At 42.2% G+C, this 16,744-nt stretch overlaps 1 protein-coding gene across 1 annotated transcript in view; it reads right to left on the minus strand.

Moving 5' to 3' along the window:
- Positions 1 to 2,298: 2,298 nt before the first annotated feature.
- Positions 2,299 to 16,744, minus strand: part of COG6 (component of oligomeric golgi complex 6) — a 75,551-nt gene continuing 61,105 nt past the window's right edge. Inside the window, exons 16-19 of the mRNA XM_075562892.1 lie at positions 16,011 to 16,118; positions 14,946 to 14,999; positions 12,149 to 12,228; positions 2,299 to 3,000 (exon numbers count right to left, since the gene is read on the minus strand). Of these exons, the coding sequence (XP_075419007.1) occupies positions 2,853 to 3,000; positions 12,149 to 12,228; positions 14,946 to 14,999; positions 16,011 to 16,118 (390 nt within the window). The 3' untranslated portion in view covers positions 2,299 to 2,852. The remainder of the gene's footprint in view (positions 3,001 to 12,148; positions 12,229 to 14,945; positions 15,000 to 16,010; positions 16,119 to 16,744) is intronic.

Here is a 16,744-nt window from a genome sequence, read left to right on the forward strand (position 1 = left end):
ATTAGAATGACTAAAACCCCCAACTATGTACAGCCAGGTGTGAACACTACTGTATGTAAATTAAGGAACTGAGCTAATACTGGGGTGTCAGTGTAGGACTCCACCACATGGTGTTCGTGACCGGAGGAGCTCTGGAGGGAGGAGATGTAAAAAACCTAACGCTGATCTAAAACAATACAATGCATTTGAAAAGTTCTTTTCTTTTTTAAGGAGAAGAAAAAGAAGTACTGCTCTATAAGTAGTTTAATATTTTATTTCAAAAAACAGTTAAAAGCACTTAATTTTTTTTAGAAATCATAGGCATTTACAAATGGTAAGGTCTCAATCTGTTTTAACAGTAAAAATAAGCTATGTAAAATTTAAGCTTCTAATTTATATCACGCTTTATATTCCATCTTTTATAAGTCACATGTACTCCTTGAAGGGAAAAGACTAAAAGTACCAAATGCACAACAAACTAGATAAGATGTAATTGCTTTTGTGCCAAAAGAATTATATTAGAATAAACAATTATAAGCTTTTGACAGATGACAAAGCCATGTTCTATAAATATAAATGTATGTGATATGCTATAGCATCTGTTACAAGTATCAACTTTACTACTTCTCCAAATATTCTAAACTATAGTCCTTTTTTAACCCCATGCCACAGTTTCTGCATTTTTACTTTAGGATTTGCCCCTCATGCAGATTAATTATTGAGACATGTAACGATCTTTGAATAAGGAAGACCAAAGAAAACTGATGCATTTGAACTAAGGTGCTGGTGAAGAATATAGGCAATGCCATGGTCTGCCGAAAGAACGGAGTCTTGGAAGTACAACCAGATGCTCCTTAGAGGCAAGGATGGTGAGACCTTGTCTCACATACTTTAGACATGTTGTCAGGAGAGACCAGTCCCCAGGGAAGGACATCATGCTTGGTCAAGCAGAGGGGCAGCAAAAGAGGAAGGCCCATGACAAGATGGATGGACACGGTGGCTGTAACAATGAACTCAAATACAGGAGAACCCCAGACCTTGATGCTGATCTGTTCTAGAAGGCATTTTGAGATGCGATAGAGTCGAGTTCCGAAACAATTTTTCCCATAAGAAATAACTGAAAATGGATTAATCCGTTCTCGACCGCCAAGTTTTTACCCTAACCTTGCCTTTTTATACATTACACAGAAATTTCAAAGTAAATAATTTCAGAGTTGAGTAATATAAATAAGAAACACAGCATCAAGTTTTTGAACAACTACAGCCTGGCCAGACCTTGACACTGATGCGGATCTGGATCTGTGGACATGGAGGTGGTCCAGAGGGATGGAGCGAATCCCCTTCATAAATCAACTGGTAGCTGCTTTTCAGGAGTTTTTTTTCCCCTTCACCCTTTTTCACTAGGAGCTGGCTGGCTTTCTCTAAAAATCTGTCTAATGTGGTCTGCTGTTGGCATTTCCTTACTGTTTTCTAAAAGGGTCTACTACACAGCTGCAAAAGGTTTCATACTAACGCCACGTAACGCCAAGTGACCGAAACATGAACTGCTTTTGTTTACAAAGTTCACGTGCGTTGGGTAGGATTCTGATGTTTTCTTTGAGCTCCGATGTAACATTATCTCCTGTTGAAATCCGATTGCAGTATGTCGAGTACTGATGCGGTCGAGCACCGGGGTTCTACGGTACGAAAACAACTGTGAGAATAACGCAGGACCAGGCAAATTTGTTCTGTTGGACATAGGTCATTGTGACCTGGATCTGAAGGGACAGCACCTAATAGCAAAGATATTTAATAAAAGTTAGCCTAGGACTCTTACACATAAAGTGACATCAGACACATTGTCCATTTTTATTTTAATCTTAAGGGTGACGTCTTAACGCCAGAGCCCAACTCCTTCTGAGAGCGTCAGCACAGACATGCTTGACTGATCTGTTGCGGTGCCTTCGCCGTCTCTCACTTCAGCGTTGGAGTAGATCTCTATTTCTTCGGTACGCACACCAGACAGATGGTGTAGCTGGTTGGATTTGGAGTTCACACTGTATAACAAACACCAGTCTCTAAACACAAGACTTACAAACAGCAGAGCTGCTCACATGTTGACAGGAACGTGGCACCGAAAGCGCACTGACAAACAGAGCTGAATCTCCCCTTGAGTCGAGTCCAGGGCAAAAGGAGGGAACCGATGCTTTAAAGTACTTTCCTCTGTAGTGCATGCGCTCCTTTTTCTTTTCTTTTTGCTGTATTTTAATGTAAAATCACATAAAACGTGTATAGACAATTAGGAACTATGTGCGAAAATAAAACAAGAGGGTCACAGCCTTGTACATCACTGTGATTTTTTTTAATCGCTTCCCAGAATCCTTTTAGGGCAATTATTGCAGGGAGGTACAGAGGCATAGGCTAGGCACAACAAAGAGACTCCCAAAAGTTCTTATTAACGACTACACAAACAAATGGGTCTCTAAGTTCTTATTAACGACTATACAAACAAATGGGTCTCTAAGTTAAAAGACGCTTATTGGGTCACATCCTGAGAAACACTGCTTTTTATTAGATGAATTTCTTAGGCGCTATGATTTTAGTTTTGTCACACACACAAAAAAGCCTTTCACTTCTCTTTTTCCAAACTATGACTCCCCAGAGTAGTGGGGAGACGGCAGAGTGCTAGCGAGGCGGGTCGCAGAGCACAGAGCACTGCTGGCCCTAGGTGTTAACATATATTACATTATTTACATGTGATCATGACCAGGGCAAAGAAACTATTGGCGCTTATCAATAGACAGAGAAAGCCTTCACCAGCAGGTTTCAAAGTACACAGAGGCTGCGGTGCGTTAGGGACGACACTTGTTTGGCGAGCAGCAGCCATCAGCTCATCAGGAGAGCAGCGTCTGTACTTGTTGTGGCGAACGATGCACGATGCTCTCCGGAGCCTTGTACTCGTTGGCTGGGTTCATCACAGCTGCATGAACTTCACTGTAGGCTCTGCAGACCAGGTCTGTGGATTGTTTTAGGATCTGCTCTCTGTCGATAAACACACACCACGTGAGCACAGAACCCACCAGTCAAAGACCTACAAGTCAATTGATGCCATTCTCAAAATGATCACACCAGCATTATTTAAAAATCACTGTACAACCAGACTGGTTAATTTAGGAGCAAAGCACATTTTTCCCATTCATGAACTCATTATTTCCTGTTAGTGTTCAGTAGGATTGCTAAACACAGTGGGAACTGTGGCCTACCAGCAAAACACTGATCTTACAAAAGCAACTGATAATGCGTTAACCTTAAAGATGTTCACAAATATATTCAAACACTCTTCTCCCTTAGAAAAACCAACACCAACACTTCCTACGTGAGCACCCCCAGACAACAACATCCTACGTGAGCACCCCCAGACAACAACATCCGACGTGAGCACCCCCCCCCCCAGACCCTGGATCCCCCTCCTCTCTATTGATGCCAGCCTTCAAACATGGAACACTTGCCCACAACCCGTTTCAGCACTCTTAAGAATGCATGTCGCTACAAGAGCTCATACAAAAGTCTTGCGAATGTTTCCCACACTATTCAGCTGTGAAAAACAGTGGTATGCCCAATCTGCACCAAGCCTCTCCATGTCCTCCCACTGACCTCCCTCTGTCCCCTCCAGCTTCAGCGACTTACTCCGCATGCCCTGCTCTACCCAGGGAACTGAATGAACCCTAGCACTATGTCTCTGATGTGGCAAAGCTGAAATTTAAAATACTTTGCTCCAAACCTACTTTCCCCTTAGCATTTCCCATTTCAGTTCCTGGCCTTAACCAGGTAATGGCAGCGTTAGCAAAGGCACTAATGACCTCTTCCTGGAGCACCAACAAAAGTCGAGTCCTATTCCCACTCGCGGTGCTCCCTTCCCTCTTGGATGAGCGGACACTGCTGCTGGCAGCACCCCTTCTCCCGTGTGCTCTCGCGGCCACGGGCCCTTGGCTGGGAGGTCTTGTATGGGCAGGGGAGGGTTACTGTTTAGGCTGACAACATCAAGACAGGTGCAGAGGGCTCTAGGGCTCCGTAGATTCGACGGAGGGCGTGTAGGTGTAGCGTTTGCTAAGGGAGAAGAGTGTCGAATATTTTATAAGCACCCTTCAAGTAACTTGATGTTGCTATGATCACATCTCCTCTAAACACAGCGTGTTGTGAATAGAGCGAGTGCTTAATAAATGTTCACAGAATGCTTGAAGGTGAAAAAGCCCTTTTTTCCCCCTCCTAAACAGAATTCTTAGTCTGGGCACAGATTGGGAATAGTAATTATATGCGCTTTATATGTCATTCGATTAATATATAACTATATTGGTTTTATTTTTGTTTGTTTTATATGTATTGATATCATGGAGCCCTCATCACCATAGTCCATTCTTTCAGCTGTGTCTCTAGGAATTATGATCTTTTTAGGATAATCGCGACCAAAACAATGCATTTGTAAGCCTGTCTGTGGTGAAATGTACCTATCGGTGGTCTAGAAAATAACAGAAAGCTGGGTGAAATGATGAAGGAAGCCGTAACTTGGAGCTTGGATCATCAGGATCATGTTTCCATGGGGGCTCAAACTCTGGGAGAAACTTGACATTTTGCTAAAACTTCCAAGGCAAGAGTGAGCAGAAGCTGGACATGCGCCGTAAAATGTCTGAGCAGAATGAATGGCTTCTACCAGCTGAGCTGCTTTCCCCGCCAGGTGATCTCAGTGATCCCAAACTCGATCACTGAGATCACCTAGGGATCTGGTGAGAAAACAGATCCCTAGCCTCCTCTCCCTAGAGATTGTGTTTTGTTTCGGTCCGTGTAATTTTTATTTATTTATTTAAACCATTTTATTGAGGGCTCACATAAGTCTTATCACAATGCATACATCAATTGAATCAGGCATGTCTGTACATACGTTGCCCTCATTCTCTTCTAGACATTTACTTTCTATTGAGCCCTCAGTACCCTCATAACCCCGCGGTGGATTGTACATTGTTATTTTCATCTCTCACACCAACCACTGCCTCCCTTCCCCCAGGTTTTCTGTTGTTCTTCCCCCTGTAGAGGGGTGCATGGTGAGGTGTCGATCATTGCGATAGGTTCCCCCTTTCGCTCTTCCTCTCCCCCTCCTCCCACTACCCTTCCGGCATCACCCACTCCTGGATTCTGTGTGTCATGAGTTCCCATCCCTTCCTATACCGAACTGAGAAGCAGTGCTGTGGTCATGGTAGTTGGGGGGGGTGAGGAAGCCTCAAGGTACCAGAGGAATATAGTGTGTTTCATTGATGCTTTACTGAACCCTGGTGCCTCCTTCCCTCCCTGTGGGCCCTCTGTGGGGAGACTGTTCCACTGTCTACAGATGGGCTTTGGATCTCCGCTCCAGCCCCCCTCGTTCTCAACAATGTTTTTGTTTGTTATGTGTTTGCTGATGCCTATTCCCCGGCCCTATGCCTCCTCATGATCGCACCAGCGGCGTGCTTCTTCCATGTGGACGGGTTGCTTAAGTTGCAATTGGCCCCAGGGATGTGTAGGCCCACCAGCAATGCAGGTTAGCCAGGTGTGGTAACACCTTACCAGTAGCAAAATGACAGTTATGAAATAGCAACGAAAATAACGTTATGGCTGGTGGGGGGGGGGGGGGGCCACCACATGAGGAGCTGTGTGAAAGGGTCGCGGCGTTCGGAAGGCTGGGGACCACTGCTCTAGACTCATGTGAGGTTTCAAGATACTTTTCGATGAGCCTTCCCACAATTAATTGGGCTAAACCACAAATGTAGCAAAGTGGCTTAAATATTCATTTCCATAAATAAAATAGCGGAAAAATACTAAATACTGGCGGTTTTAAAATGTGTCGGATATGCTGTATATTTGATAGCCTTTGGCAATAAGTCAGGCATCTGATTTTAGATACGGGCTTTTCAGTTCTACATTCAAAGCACAACAGAACTTTGGGAGAATGTTTAAGTATTCACTACTCACATCTCTTACTCTATCTGCACTCTATCCTGATCAAAAGCAGTCCCAGGGGGCTTCCCAGCCCCCAAATTTCATAGTTTTTGTGGGGTAAAAGTTTATACAACGTTTTAAAAATTTTCCATGAAATTGGTTATGATTTTCGTCAAGTGTCAGTATCTTAGCTGCTTTCTGTTTGTTCTGTTTCCATGGATCCAGCTTCCTTCCTTTCCTTTGCTTCTGGGCAAACATGAACGGTTTGGTCTTACATTATGGACCCGGTGAAGGAACGCATGATTCACAGGTGATGGTGTTTAATTTATGACCTAATCTACTGTTTGGCTAAAAGGTGCTCCCAGGCAGGCGTGGTTTCAGTTCTAGGTTACAAGGTTTCTCAGAGGGATAGTCTTGGGGGGTTCCTCCGGTCTCTCCTGTGCTTAGGGATCTAAGTTCTGGCCAAGTTTCTCTCCCATTCTGACTGAGCTCTAGGTGCCGCCCTGGTCAGGACAACCAGCATTAGCAGCTGGACATCATCTAAGCCTTTTGGTCTCAACATAGAAGAGGCCGTTTCTCTACTGTCAAACAAAATATTGGACAAAGTATACTTTATAAGATACTTTCAGCTTTTAATTATACGACTCCTTTGAGAATTAGGCTATTTTAAGGATATACTATTGGAAACATTCCCTTCTGTGTGGGCTTTTGTATATATAGGTGCATGTATGTATATTTATAGATGCACATATAACTACTTGGATATTTGGATATACAACAGTTGGGTTCCCTAAATATTGACATATAGTAAGCATATCAGTTATTTGTATGTAAATGATCATTTCTGAAGGGTTGAAAGGTTTTAACTACTGTCACTTTACTCTCCTTTCCCTTTTATGAATCATATAATTACTGTGTTGGGAGAGAGACACGGCGTTCTACCCCGTGAGGAGGTGCGGCCTCAGAAACTCACAGGGATGCTCTCGCCGGTCCTGCAGCATCTCCGCGAGTCAGAGGCACAGGCTCCGCGGTAGTCAGGATCCCTAAGGTAACTAAGCGGATCCTTTGTCTTTTGAGTCTTTGTGCATATCTCTGTGTCTATCAATCTATCTACCTGGCTGGCTGCTTATCTACCCACTTATTTAAGCATCTAGTTATTATTAGTCTAGTATCTCGGTCCAAATTATTCACTTATCACGAACACCAAAATATGAAATAACAGTCAAATAATAATGAGTCATTACACAGGCGATCAAGTCTCACAAGGGGAAAGTTTCTAGTATTCTACAACTAAATCCAAAAGACAAAAAAAAATCACCTTAGTCCTTATACCCTTGGAATATACTTACCCACACACCACCGGTGTATAGGTAGCGAAAGGCAATGGTCTTTCCCTCTTTAGGGGTATAAACTAAGCACTGGTCGCAGTACAAGAATCCCTCTCAGATTTCAGGTACAGACTACATGTCAGCAAATTACAGGCAAGCCTACAGCGGGTGGATGGCAAGTACTTTCAGCATCGTGTTTGTAGGTCAAAATGCTAAAGACAGGTCCTGCTTCTCGCAGGACCGAAGCGCATGCCAAAAAGACCAGTTGAAAGTGAAAAATAAATCCACTTGAGGGCAAACTATGATCATCTGCAAAGTCAGAGCATACTTTTCTAGTCCTTGTATTACATGAAATCCTCATATTAGTTTGTGAAGCGATTGGGTGGTTTAGTAACTCTTCCAATGCAAGTGTGATTCCACGCCCCCCATTTTTTTAACATGACTCATAAAAATAATAAGCACATGTCAAAAAGTTAATAACCCATTAATGGGGCAACTATTAAGGTAGTAGAGTTGGTTGATGGACCGTTTTGAGGGCCTCTGATCCATATTTAAAAGGAAAGTCTTGCAGCTGCTATCAGTCCAGAAAGTCTGGATTCCATGAAACGTTTACATTCTGTTCTGCAATTCTCTCCCAAATGTTTATCAGGATTCTTACATAGAAGCTTTGATCTAAACGGCCAGTCAAGGAAGCTGGGCACCATCCAGTTCTAGTCGTGTGGCAAAGAGGGCAATTTGTGGACGGAGACCATCGGAGACCATGGTCTAGCCTCCATGTCCTGCTCCTCCTGTGCTGGACTCTGCATTCTCTCCTCACTGCTCCGGGGCAGAGATCACAGGCATGCTTTCAGGACGCAGGGACTAAATCAGAGCCCTTCCCCGCCCCCGCCTGCCCCCAGCTAGCAACCACTAATGCACTTGGGCCTCTGATCCTTTGCCTGTTCTTCTCATACAACATGTGAGGTCATATTTCAGTCAGCAAGACATCTTCGAGTTCCATCCCTATTACAGCAGACATCGCGACTTCGTTTCTCCGAGTGCTGAGAAGTGTTCCCTGGTACGTACGGTGCCAACTCGTATGTGATTGTTAGCAATGCTGCCCGGCAAACCAGTGCCATGGAGGATCCTGAAACCTCACACTAAAGACAGCCCCGGAAATCTCAAGTCAGTAGTTTAGATTAACTAGCAGAGGGTCTCTCTGCCTGGCTCGCGTGTTGGAGGCACAATCTACACGGGGCCGGGCTGACAACAGCAGCTCGACCGACAGGAAATTCAGGGAGCAGCGTGTATGCGAACGTTGGGAGGTAGCAGTCAGAAAAGAAAGTGAATGACAATGGATGCACACCTGAACAATGTTCTGCTGTAGATATTCCAAAAAATGCTAGGAAAACAAAATGATTTTTTAAAGGTGTATTCCACTAAGATCAGATGACTACCATACTGGGTAATGTCCTACCGCGAAGAGCTTTAATTTGGGGGTCATCTCTTCTACTAGACAGGATTTACCCCTTCACATGTAACTCCCCACGCACGGGCATCCTTAATCAGCAGTGACCAGAGACTCGAACAAGGCACATCGCCCTATGGTAGTCACTGGAGGGGCCTGCTCAGCCACGCTTTCATACTACACTGGAAACGAAAACTCTGTCCTCTCAGCACTCTCCCATTTCATTTCTAAGTTCTCGGAAGTTTTCTTAATATCTCCGACACTTAGAAAGTGGCGTGTGATGTCAACCGATCATATATCAAATGCAGTAACCATATAGCTGATGTACTGTGAGAATAAGAAGGAGAGAACATTCCAGGTGCAGTGCTATCGCCTTGTACGGCTAAGACGGAGAAGTTCAACTTGCTCAGGTAACAGAGCCACGGTGCAGTAACAGCTGAGCATCATGAAGCTTACAAATCGCACCAAAACAATGCCCTTTTCGTTTTAAAATGCCCTGTTCTGATAAATTAGCTGTATTTTAATAAGTATTGAAGGTCTTGAGCTGTGATAAGAAATGAACCACTTGCAGAACTATTGAGCTTGTCATTAATCAGTACTTTCGGATTTCAGTTACCATAACAACATGATACAACTTTTGTCATTACCATAAACCCAGCAGTTCTAAAAATAGCTTATTCCAACACTCAGGTTCTGTCATCATTAAAATTGAGCTTTATTACAGTACCAGTTAAAAGTGCAATCAAATGCGCCACAGGAGGAAAAGGTGTTAACAATTTAAGGCTGAAAAACTAAGAACAAGAGATGAGAAAATGTTTATGAATAATAGATTGGTTAATGAATGCACATTTGCTTTCCCTTTATCACAATGTAATGAGCAGAAATGTCACAATGGGTCAAGCCAGTGTCTCAGCCCTGGTCATTGTTCTCTCTCACAGTGAAATTAAAGCTTATTACAAAAAATTGAGGAATCCATCTGGAAGTGAAATTAATCACATACCGCAAACATCTTTGAGTTTCCTCAGAAATGATAAGATGATTTCAACCGACAAAGGGATAATAAAAATGCAGTACAATCTCGTGTTGATGAGAAATGGTTGTGGAATCAGACCTTGGAACCACATCTTGGCTCTGCTTCTTATTAGTTCTTTGACATTAGTTCTTTGACCTTGGTTCCATTGCTTAGCCTTTCGACCCAATATCCTCTTGGGCAACATAAAGAGCTTAACCCCTGGGAAAATTCAATGAGACAATCCATGGCAGAATCCCCGTGGCTGGAGCATTCGGATGAGACTACAACATTGGGGGGACAGAGAGAGCATGCATGAAAACGGAGACTAGTTGGCTCCTAGGCTCCTGTGACCACCCGGCACAGAGGAAGCCGGCACAGACGAGTGGCTCTGGTGGAGGCACTGGAAAGTGACCAGAGTCCCTTCGTACATGCTCCCTTTTGGATATACGTTTACTGAAATGGTTCTAGAGAAATCTGATTGGAGTTACAAGGAATTGATAGACTAACCTGTTGTACTAGTGATTTTTTCCTCACCAAGGAACATGATATGTTATTCATTCAAAATTTCTATTAAATTTTTCAATCGTTTCTTCATATAATTTTCCATATATATTTAGGCTTTATTCTTTAAAAACCATTGGGGGTCTGATGAAGTCTTTCGATTCCCATATTTTCTAGTTAGATATTGCTGATATATAAAAAATACTAATATTTATATGCTACTTTTGAATCCAGTCAACTAATTTAATTCGGTTTTAATTCCATTCGTTTATCCGTTGATTGTCTTGCTTTGTTTTGATTGGATAAAAACAGATAGTTAAAAACAGAAAGTTAAAAAAAATCTTTTTTCAACATTTATGCCTACTATTTCCTTTTTTAAATGAACTGCCTGAAACTCCCAGGCAAACAGCAGATGTACGTCATGGTAGTCTTTCTATATGCATTTGGGTTAGGCTGCTGCTGTTAGTTGCTTCCATGTGAATTCTGAATCATGGTGACCGCTCCAAAAGGGTTTCCTGGCTTTACTCTTAAGGGTTGCAGATGGCCATCCCTTTCCTTCTTCAGCGCCTACTCTGTAGCACTTACAGACCTCGGGTACTACTACAACTCACCGCCACCAAGTCGATTCTGATTCAGAGCGACCCACCCTGTCGGGTAGGGTAGAAATGCCCCATGGGTTTCCCAGACTCTAACTCCTGATGGGAGTATAATGCTCTGTGATTCTCTCATGGAGCAGCTGGTGGTTTCAAACCTCAGACCTTGCCGATTGCAGCCCAATGCATAACCAATATGCCACTCCAGACCTTGGCTAGACATGTGCCCGTGCGTGCACGATGAAAGCAAACAAAACCCATTGCCATTGAGCTGGTTCTAACTCACAGTGTCCCTGCAAGACACCGCTGAACTGACTCGTATATTTCCAAGCACAAGAACACCCAGGTAAATAAAGAAAACTGAAGGATTCATACATTTGGACAATGGACTTGGTGAAGACTATTGGAAGTACCACAAACTGCCTAAAGAACGAATAAACCTAATTCTGCCAGAATGTTCCTGGGAAGCAAAGGTGGCAAGACTTTGTCTCAAGTACTGTGGACATGTTATCAGGAGGGACCAGTCCCTGGAAAAGGACACATCATGCCGGGTAAAGCTGAGGGTCAGAGAAAAAGAAGGAGATGGATTGACAGTGGCGGCCACAATGGGCTCAAACATACCAACAACTGTTGGGATGGCGCAGGACGTGTGGCCGTGATACACGGAGAAAAGGCTGAAGTAGTCAAGAATTGTGTCTTGCATGGTTCCACAAGCAACGCTCATGAGAGCAGCAGTCTACTGCACAAGGACTCTCTCTCTACAGTGTTGAAAAGCAAGGATGGTGTTTTCAGGTGCCTCTTATGTATGTGAAAGTCAGACACTGAAATAAGGAAATCAGAAGAAGAATCAATGCACTAGAATTGTGGTGCTGGAAAGAATACTGAAGTCCTGTGGGCTATCAAAAGAACAAACAAATCTGTCTTGGAAGAAGTACAGCTCGAATACGCCTTAGAGGCAAAGACAGAGACCCTTCGTCTCATGTACTTTGGACTTGTTGCCAAGAGCGATCAGTTCCTGGAGAAGGACATCATGCTTGGAAAAGCAGAGGGGCAGCGAAAAAGGGGAGACCCTCAACGAGAGAGGCTGACACCGTGGCTGCACCATTGGGCCCAGGCAAAGAACGACTGCGAGTCGGCGCTTCCTTCTGTTGCGCAAGTGTAGCTGTGCGTCAGCACTGAAGCTTTGGTTCCCTACCCACCCATCTTCTCGAGGGCCGCACTTCCTTCGGTTGTGCATAAGGTCACTATGGGTCGGAACTGACACACTAGCCCCCAACAATAAGAACTTTATCTGCCATTGAAAACATGTGGGGCTTCACAAGCCTTAGAAGTGAGTACTTACTTCACTGTAGCGCTCAGCAGAAAATTCAGTTGTGGCATTAACAGATTGTCTGGGGCTGCCAGGTAGCGATCAAACTGAACCTTGAAGAAACAGAAATGGAAAACATAATGTACACACATTTGCTATCGCACCGCTCTTAGGAGCTACATCTTCAGGGAAAAATTACGTCGTTAATAACTAGTTCTTTGTGTGCTCTAAGATCAATTTTTTCTGGGATATGCTCACTAAAACTCCCTAAACCTGTCCGTTTGTTAATAGAGTCATTATTAGGAACACTAACTTTGAAAACTTCCAAATTCAAACCATTCATTGTCAATGTCCCTCCCCTGGTGCTTTGACACAACATCAACAAAAAGTCATCGGATTTCGAGTCTACTCTACTTGCCTGCACTCACGGTATTTGTTCATTTGCTCATTCATTCATTTATTCGCTCATTCGCTCATTCAAATACTCACTGAGTACCCACAATTTGGAAGGCTCTATGGTAAGCAAGAGGGATAAAATGTTGAAGAAAGAAGTAACTATATTTCCTAGCTTCATAGAGCTTAAGGCAAGTATTAAATAATATTATAAATATTTAATTACAAAATCTGGTAACTAGTATGAAGGTAAAAAATCACAGTATTTATAAAAACATCAGCCAGGGGAACATGACCACGGCCTACAGGTTTAGCAAACACCATCTCGGTGGGACGGGCCATTTGAGGTGATAACTTTGAGGTGGCAGACATTAGTTCAGGGGAAAGGGCTCCCCACCCCAAGGAAAAGGGACAGCATGAAGACACCGCTTGGTTTTGCTTCTTTAGAGAACCCAGCCTAAGATCATTCCATTCTCTTAGTAAGTAAGTAGTCCATTGAATAGGCACATCATATCATTTATCTAATCAGTCAATTTTTTTGATTTTGCTTGGGTGTTTTGTCGGGCTATCATGCTGGTATGAATGCTCAACAGTGTTCTTTATGTGAACATGTGTGTTCATTTGGGGTGGTGCAATCATTGGGGTATTTGGTGGTTATGTGGTGGGCTGCCACCTGCAAGGTCAGCAGTTTGAAATGACCAGCTTCTCTTGGGAGAAGGTCAGTTGACATTGAGGCACTGAAGAAACTCAATACAAATAAGAAGCTGGTCAAGCAGAGTCCCTGATCAAGCGGATCCCTTGAATTTTGCTAAGAGGCTTGAATGCGGCTGGCAAAGTCTCTTCCCTGTGGACTCACAAGGAAAGCCCGGTGACCAAAGTCGGTGAGCTGATGCCCATCATCAAGCTCCAGATGAAGAAGGTGCTGTGTCTGATAGTGGCCACTGACCAAGTGAAGATGACAGATGATGAACTTGTTTAGTTGGCTAGTAATTTTTTTATTATTATTATTTCACTGCTAAAGAAGAATGGACCAAATATCTGGGCTTTGGGATTTTGCCAGCATCGGCTCAGGTAAGTCTTCCTTGTTCTGACTTTTTCTTTCTCTGGGTTCTGGAACCCCTTACATGCAATAGTTGTTATTCTGGTTAACAAACAAGAGATCTGCTATTGTTGCTGGATTACCCTGACTAGTCTTACAAGCAGGAAGAGGCAAAAGTGTATACTCTTGTATGGATATGCTATATTTTGTTTATCCTTTCATTATTGATTTAGGTTGTTTCCTACTGAGGGTGTATTATAAATAATAATGCTTTGAACAATTCAAACCTAAATTTCTTTGTGAAGATACATTTCCATTTCTCTTGAGCATACACCTAAAAGTGGATTTGCTGGGTCATATGGTAAACTCTATAATTAACATTTTAAGGGGCAAATAAAACATTTTCCAAATCAGCTGTGTCATTTTACATTCTTCCCAGCAAAGTATGAGGATTTAGTTTCTCCACACGTTCCAACATCTGTTGCTATCTTTCTGACTGTAAGCATCTTTTGACTAGATAGGTCCTCTGTGAAATTCTACAAGGAGTCCTTTAAGTAGAGATGAAAGGGCATTAGACAAATAACATCAAACCATATAAAGAAATAAAGATCTCCAATGAAGGTAACTATGTAGATAAATGCAATCATTGATAGATGTATACTTAGAAAAAAAAAGGAGTTAATGAGCAATGAAATAAACCTGACTCATTTACTGCCTTAATTAAACCTAATAAAGGGGTTTCAAAACCGAAGTTTGTCTTTCATATCTGAACAGATCACGTCGACTAGATAGCACTCACTTATTCAACAACCACCCCAATAGGCATATGCGCTCTGATTTCCTACAGCCACGAATAAACTATAATTTTAGTGTTTCCTGATGTGTAAATGAATTAACTGGAAAATAAAGCAATTACCATAACATGATTATGTGTGAAGGTAGTTTGTACTTTTGTATTTTGAAAGCATTTTTATGTGATTCTGCATACTAGTGATCTTTGTTTTTAATTCTGAATTGTGATTTGGAGTAAGAGTGTAGCATTAATCTGAATAAAGTAACCAGATGATGAACTAACTACATGAGAACCTGGACAGACTGCATTTTCTTCCTGCTCAGCAACTGTATAACACATGATGGAAAAAACCAGAAGAATGAGGAGATTACCAAGGCACAATGAAATATGACTACAAATATACATCTTTGTCAGATCTGTTCAAAGGCATGCATACATACACAATCATTCATACACAATGCATACATACACAATCATACATACACAATGTAAATACTGCATGTCAGGAGATAAAAATTATCATGCAGGGCAAAATTTCCAAGCAAGGAAGTGTGACGCGCGGCACCGCACGGGCAAACCTCCGTGAAATGCTCTTAGGGACTTACCATTGCATTCTTCAGGGCCACAGCGTCTAGGTTGGGCAACTTAGCTAACGAACCCTAAAGACGGGAACAGCAGTTACAGAGAGAACAGTGCTATCTCTTCATCCCCAATAAGAGCAGGCATGGGGGGATGGCTTTTCTCAGTTTTGTATAGTCCTTCATTTCATCATTTTTGTTTAATTCGCATGAAAGCACTCAATATTATTGATTGGAAGAAGAGAAAAGCTAATATGTTTGCTAATAAGGGAGGTAGCAGGATATTCTAGATTTAATCACAAACAAACAAACAAACAAATAAAAAGAAGTTCTTAGAAGATACCAGTGACGCGTGGAACACTGAGGAGTTTCATGTCACGCTCACAACTGTACCTCCTTTCTAGTTAAAGGAAGATGCTTTTGGGGGCTCTTATCATTTTATTACCTCTGTCTCCTGGTGGTCTACAATGTAACAAGATTTACCATATATACTCGAGTATAAGCCCACCCAAGTATCAGCCGAGGCACCTAATTCTACCACAAAAACTACAATAAAAATTTGCTGGAAAACGTGGCTTACACACGAGTATATTCGGTAATCACTCCAGAAGTGTTTATCTTTCTAAAATAACAGACTATAGTTTGCTAAATTTAAAAAGGCTGACGGTTATTAATAATTTATCCAGTGAGTTAACAGATGACAGAGGATGCTAAAAAAGTCAATAGTATGAATGGCCTTTATTTATTTTATGATAGTATTTTGCATTTTTTATTATACTATTGTGCTTATTTTCATTACTTTAACCAAAGCTATCCCTAGTAATAAGCGTAGTTAATATTTTGGGACACTCTATTACATGCCAGGCAGTTATCTATGAACAATACGTGGATTGTTTCATTCATCTTCAGAACAGCCCAGTGACAATTACTATCACCACTCATCTTTAGATGAGGCAATAGGCAGAAAACATGCATTTTCCCACCGCCAGGCAGCTACCAAGTGGGGGAGCCAGGACTTGAAGCCAAAATCTGGCCTTGGGGCCCGTATTTGGAACCAGTACCTTATTAGAACTGGGAAATCCATTTGCTTACCTGTTCAGGCTTATGTTGCTGTATGATGTTATAGATGTGACTCAAACCTGCTCTAGTTAAAACATAAGAGGCTTGATCATTTATAAGTGTGTCCAAATGTGCTTCAATCTGAAACAGAACACCATACAGAGAAGACAATTTTTATAGAAGGAAAGAGTCGACGCGAGTACGCGCACACAACCCTGCGTCACAATCCTCCTCTGCGACGGATCTTCTGTGAAAGTGGCACAGACTAGTGAGCAAAGGGGCTGCTTCTATAACAGGGCCAAGAAGCTCTTCCAAAAGGGAGAGAGACTTTCCCTTTAAAACGTGATAACCAAAGAGGATTTCAGGCCAAGCCAGCAGCAAAAAACAGTTTGAGTTGCTGCTCAGTTTTAAAAAGGCTAGTGATAAGCAAAAACAGCCAAACAATGAAAGAAACAATCCAAAGACACATAATAACAACACAAAATTAAATACTTAGAGCAGCCGTTCTCAACCTGGGGGTTGAATGACTCTTTCACAGGGGTCGCCTAAGACCATCGGAAAACACATCAATATTTCATAATACATAATTACATATTGTTTTATGATTAATCACTATACTTTAATCATGCTTAATTATGCTAAATTTGTAACAATGAAAATACATCCTACATATCAGATATTTACATTATGATTCATAATAGTAGCAAAATGACAGTTATGAAGTAGCCACGAAAATAATTTTATGGTTGGGGGGGTCACCACAACAT

Source organism: Tenrec ecaudatus, chromosome 11, assembly GCF_050624435.1.
Source record: "Tenrec ecaudatus isolate mTenEca1 chromosome 11, mTenEca1.hap1, whole genome shotgun sequence".
NCBI lineage: Eukaryota > Metazoa > Chordata > Mammalia > Afrosoricida > Tenrecidae > Tenrec > Tenrec ecaudatus.